A 4888-nucleotide genomic window follows, 5' to 3' on the forward strand; every position below is an offset into this window, starting at 1 on the left:
TTTGAACGGATAGATGAACGAAAGATATTTATAAACCATTTAACAAACGATAGAGATAATTTTGGCCCCGTTTATTTTTTAAAAATGCTACTCATATTTATGGTTTTAATAGGCAGGCAGAAAAGTACTGCTCCCATCACATCCTCAGATGCTGAAAAGGTTTTAACAGGGTGGAACTTTATATCCCTCATTCACAAATGTCCTATCCTTAGATGAAATTGATTTTGTGCCGAAAAATTGCATATTTAGGGTTAAAACGCTCCCAAACTTCATTTTCTCATTCTAAGATCTCATTTCTAGCCATAAAATGACACTAATTTTACTATGGTTAACAAACTTATCATTGCAAAGCTACTTTTCTTGGATTCTTTAAGATTAAGAAGAGAACATGTTCGAGTGTTAAAGGGTTTCTCTTGCAATTTTTATTTTATTATCAGATGAAAAGAGTAAGCACAACTCTTATCTATAATTGGAATGCACGTTGAATTCCCTCTTTAGGTCAAACGAAGATGTGGTCAATTAATAAATTCACTCATTCACCTACCCTGTATGGTCAAACGTAGGAACATCATAAATAAATAATACTTTAGAAACATATGCAGACATATATATAGAGAGAGAGCGCGCACGCCTACTGTTGATTGCAACAATATTTCCCTTTAAGGTAGATTAAAGTTGCAAAACTAAGCGAAAATCATGGCTAGAAGTGCAATAGCAACAAAGAGAAAGAAAATAGTTCTCAAAATGAACCCCCCCCCCCCCAAACCCTAATTTTCCATACCCCCTCAATCACATTCGATGATTGAACTTGACAGGTTGCACAAAGCATCCCGTGTAAACGTTTTGTCAGGTTGAAGGATCATGATCATTATCTTGTTCAATTTCTGAAGCAGGTTCATCTTCTTCTTCTAAACAATCAATACCATAAGCTGCATGTCCATTTCCAAATGCTTTAATATGATCTTTAAGTGATCTTTTATGTTTAAAATCTGATCCACAAGTGCAATACCAAAGCTTCCCACAATTCTTTTCATGAGTTCTCCAATCACCTCTCACTGCAAATGCTTTACCACATTTCCTACACATAAATGGTTTAATTCCATGCTTTCTTTTGTAATGTGTTTGAAGTGTTCTAAAATCTTTTAGTGGCTTAGCTCTTGGATGATCAATGTTGTTCCTACAACCTGGTGCACAACAAAAACAAGGAAGCCTAAGCATTGCTGTTGGTTGTGTTCCTCTTAGAGATTCTGGTCCTTTTCTATATTGAGATCCATGTCCCCACATATGCATCTGTTGAAAATACAGGGAAAAAAAAACATATGGGAGGGAGAAGAATGAAAGTTAGTAAGAAACCAAACCAAAAAGAAGTAGAGTAGAGATCTACAATCGGATTCAAGTATATTGTCAGTATAATGTGTTGTCTAAGGACTGCGTACACACTAATCTCATTTATGATAATACACCAAATTTATTGTTGTAGTATAGTTCAGTATAATGAACTTTTAAATCGCCAGTTTAATTTAATCTGTTATAGTAGATTACTACCATTTATTTTAAGTTATCAATCAATGTATACTCTATTACTTTACAGAATAACTTACTACATGACTTTTGAGTGATCTGATTGTGTAAATATTTTTTGCACCGTCATCTCATAAAACTTAAATTTGTATGATATAAGGCTACTACACCACAAGTACTCCATAATTACTAATTTCCTTTTCAAGTTACAAAAGAAATGACGAATTCTCCCACAACAACAACAACAACCCAATATAAACCCACAAGTGGGGTTAGGGTAGGGTGGTGTGTACGCAGAACTTACCCCTACTCTGGGGATAGAAAAGTTATTTCCGATAGACCCATTGAGACAATTGCATTAATAAGGTATTATTAGGTCATATTAAGGGAAGAAGTGCAAGAAGGTGCAGAGAGTGAGATAATTTCAACTTTAATTTTTTCCACTAGGTATTAGATCATGTCTTTTGATATATACACTACTCATTACTATTATCTTTTAAGCCTTTAGAAGCACTACAATATCTTTGAATTTTGATATGCAATCATGTGAAAAAACATTATTTTCATTTATATGGTGAATTTTCTTTTCTGGAGTTGGATTATATGACATGAGATGATATTAAAATTAAAGTCTCTTCCTTTAAGGATTGCATTGTGGAGAGATCCTTTTGACAATGTTACTTAGATAAAGAAAAAAGATAACTTCTGTTGGAAAGCACACACAAATATTGGTGGATAAAGATGACTTGCATGTAGTCATTTTAAAATAAGGGAAAAGAAAGAAAAAAGTTGTTGTTTTGCTAGGGGAAAAATCCAAGAATAGTTTTTGCAGAATGCATTTGCAACTTGATTCACAAAGGGAGCAATATACTATGTAGTGTTTACATGCATGTTTCTTTGTAGGGCTATTGAAAATTAAAGAAGTATTTGATTATTGAATAGTGTTTGAACATGAATTTTGCCTAGGTAAAAATTACTAAAACTTTAGTAAATAATTTTTTTTTTTAAATTGGAATATTCAACATTTGCTTGTGGTGTCTAGACATATTTAAGGAGAAGGAGGATGTTTCTCTTTGTGTTACTGTCTTTAAGATTGAGTGTTCAGATTGAGAAAACACTTTTTTATCTTTTCTCTCTGTCCCTTTGATTAAGAATATATGCAAAACTAGGAATTTGGTCAGTACATAGCTGCTGCCTATGTGTAATATACAAACTTCAAGGACAAAAAGCATTTTAGATGTGTTGTTCAATCAAATAAAGAGAGCTACTGACCAACTTCTCAGTTTGGACCAGGTTGATTTATAAGATCCCCATAAATCACAAACAACTCATGCATAGGGAAATAAAAAAAAAATTTAATACCAAAATATACATGAATTATTATTTTTAATAGTTTTTAAAGAAAAGAAAACCCATACAAGGACCCATATAGTGTACTAACTTTTATCCAATCAATTTATCCAAGCTGAGATTTAAAAGTAAAAGGTTGAAAATAATGCTAGAAAAGAAGTGCGGTAACAAAGAGAGATGGGTTTTCTCTCTTTTTCTCAAAACCAAGAAAAAAAAAACAAAAAAGGGAAAAGGTAAAGAAAGAAATGATGGAAACACAAAAGGTAAGTTTTAGCCTTTAGCCTGTAGGCTTTTAGGATAAATCATAGTTTATAATTTTGGTTTAAAAACAACTAAAATATTCATACCTGCATGTTATTGTATCTATTGAAAGTCTTGAAACAAAGAGGACATGAAAATTGTGTAGGACCAATCAAAATTTGAGCTGGTGTTGGGATCCAATATTGACCCTTGTGAAGTGTGCTTGTGGTAGAATATCCATTGGCCAAAGTAACTTCTTGATCTTCTTTGTTGGTTTCTTCAATTGTATTTGTAGTTGAAATTCTTGAAATAAGTTCAGGGCTTGGATTAGGAAGCCCTAATTGTAAGGCCACACTAACACTTTCATCATCCTCTTGATCATCACCAAAATTAGAAATAAAGCTCTCTTCTTTGGTTTCCTTACTATTATTATCAACTTCCATAGTAGTGATATTAGATGAATAATCTTGATCTTGAATTTGCCTTATTGTTGGACTCAAACTAAGGAGAGGAAGAGGTTCTTTTAAAGGAGGAGAAGGTGGTGAAGTTTGAAAATATTCATTATATTGGAAATTTGTTGAAGGCAAGATATAGTTATAAGATGAAGAAGATGAAGAAGAAGAGGAGAAATGGTAAAGAGGGTTGAGATTGTTAAACCATCCATGGAAATAATTGGTGTAGGGATCACTCATTTTGAATAGTAGAAGAGGAAACAAACACTAAAGAGAAAGAGGGACAAAACACAAAGACAAATATATATAAACGATGATGAGCCAAAAAGTTTATAAAGGGAAAAAGACTGAACAAGAACGCCAAAATTAAAAGTAGTGAAAGGGAAGAACACTAAGAAACATTACTTATAGATCATGCAAAGCTAAGGCAAGAGAGAGAGAGATGTTTTAGGGTGTGAAGGGCAAGAGAGTGGTGCAGATTGAGGTAGTTAATAAAGTAAACCCTAGTGAATAAAAAAAAGGAGAGACATCACTTGTGAAAGGTGACTAAACAATAGAGAAAATATGCCCCCAAAAAAACAAAAAACAAAGCAGAATGGGAGGAGAGAGAGAGAGAGAGATAAATCTAGGGACTTGAAACAAGCAAAACTTTAAGAAGAAAAAAATGAAAAAATAAATTTGCATTTTTAGGTGTAAAAATAATGTAAATAATTTTTACATTATCAGATCACAAAAAATAACTATAGATAATTTAATATAAAAAATAAGAGTAGTAACTTACTTCCTCCGTTCACTTTTACTTATCTACTTTGAACTTTTCACGCCTTTTAAGAAATAATAATCGTAGTATGTATTTTACCATATAATCCCTAATAATGATAGTATTTCAAAAAATATTGGAAATGAGTAATTAATGATAAGGGTAAAACAAGAAAAAAAAATTATTTTATCTTTGCTAAAATGGACAAGTAAAAGTGGACGGAGAAAGTAAAAATTATGACAGATTACTTGTTATAATAGGTTAAAATATATTGAAAATGTAAAAATTGTTTATGACAAGCTTTGAAAAAAGTTTGAAACCGGTGAAAACTATTTGTAATAAGTCAATAAACAAAGTTAATGAAGCAAAGACAAGACCATGAAATTAGGGTTGGCTGCTGTCTGCTGTAAATGTAGAAATTAAGAGAGAGAAATGTAACATAGGAATATAACAAATGCATACAAAAATGGCCATTGTAATTAGGAAGCTAAGCTTATTTAAGGTGAATTATATATGTAGTGTTGGGAATCAAAGAGTTTGAATACAAACCGGCAAATGCTTTGAT

At 32.0% G+C, this 4888-nt stretch overlaps 1 protein-coding gene across 1 annotated transcript; it reads right to left on the reverse strand.

Moving 5' to 3' along the window:
• Positions 1–637: 637 nt before the first annotated feature.
• Positions 638–4056, reverse strand: LOC107822553 (zinc finger protein WIP2-like). Its single transcript, XM_016649109.2, has 2 exons — positions 3219–4056; positions 638–1290 (listed from the first exon to the last, which is right to left on the reverse strand). Exons 1-2 carry the CDS (start codon positions 3801–3803, stop codon positions 847–849), a joined length of 1029 nt encoding a protein of 342 aa, XP_016504595.1. The 5' UTR covers positions 3804–4056; the 3' UTR covers positions 638–846.
• Between the last annotated feature and the right edge of the window lie 832 nt (positions 4057–4888).

This window comes from Nicotiana tabacum, chromosome 18 (genome assembly GCF_000715075.1).
Source record: "Nicotiana tabacum cultivar K326 chromosome 18, ASM71507v2, whole genome shotgun sequence".
Taxonomy (NCBI): Eukaryota; Viridiplantae; Streptophyta; class Magnoliopsida; order Solanales; family Solanaceae; genus Nicotiana; species Nicotiana tabacum.

Excerpts from the sequence above, each read along its gene's own strand:
- LOC107822553 (XM_016649109.2), bottom strand. The coding sequence starts at position 3,803 with ATGAGTGATCCCTACACCAATTATTTCCATGGATGGTTTAACAATCTC. Across the intron at positions 1,291-3,218 it reads ATAGATACAATAACATGCAG|ATGCATATGTGGGGACATGG; the intron begins GTATGAATATTT and ends TATTTTCAACAG.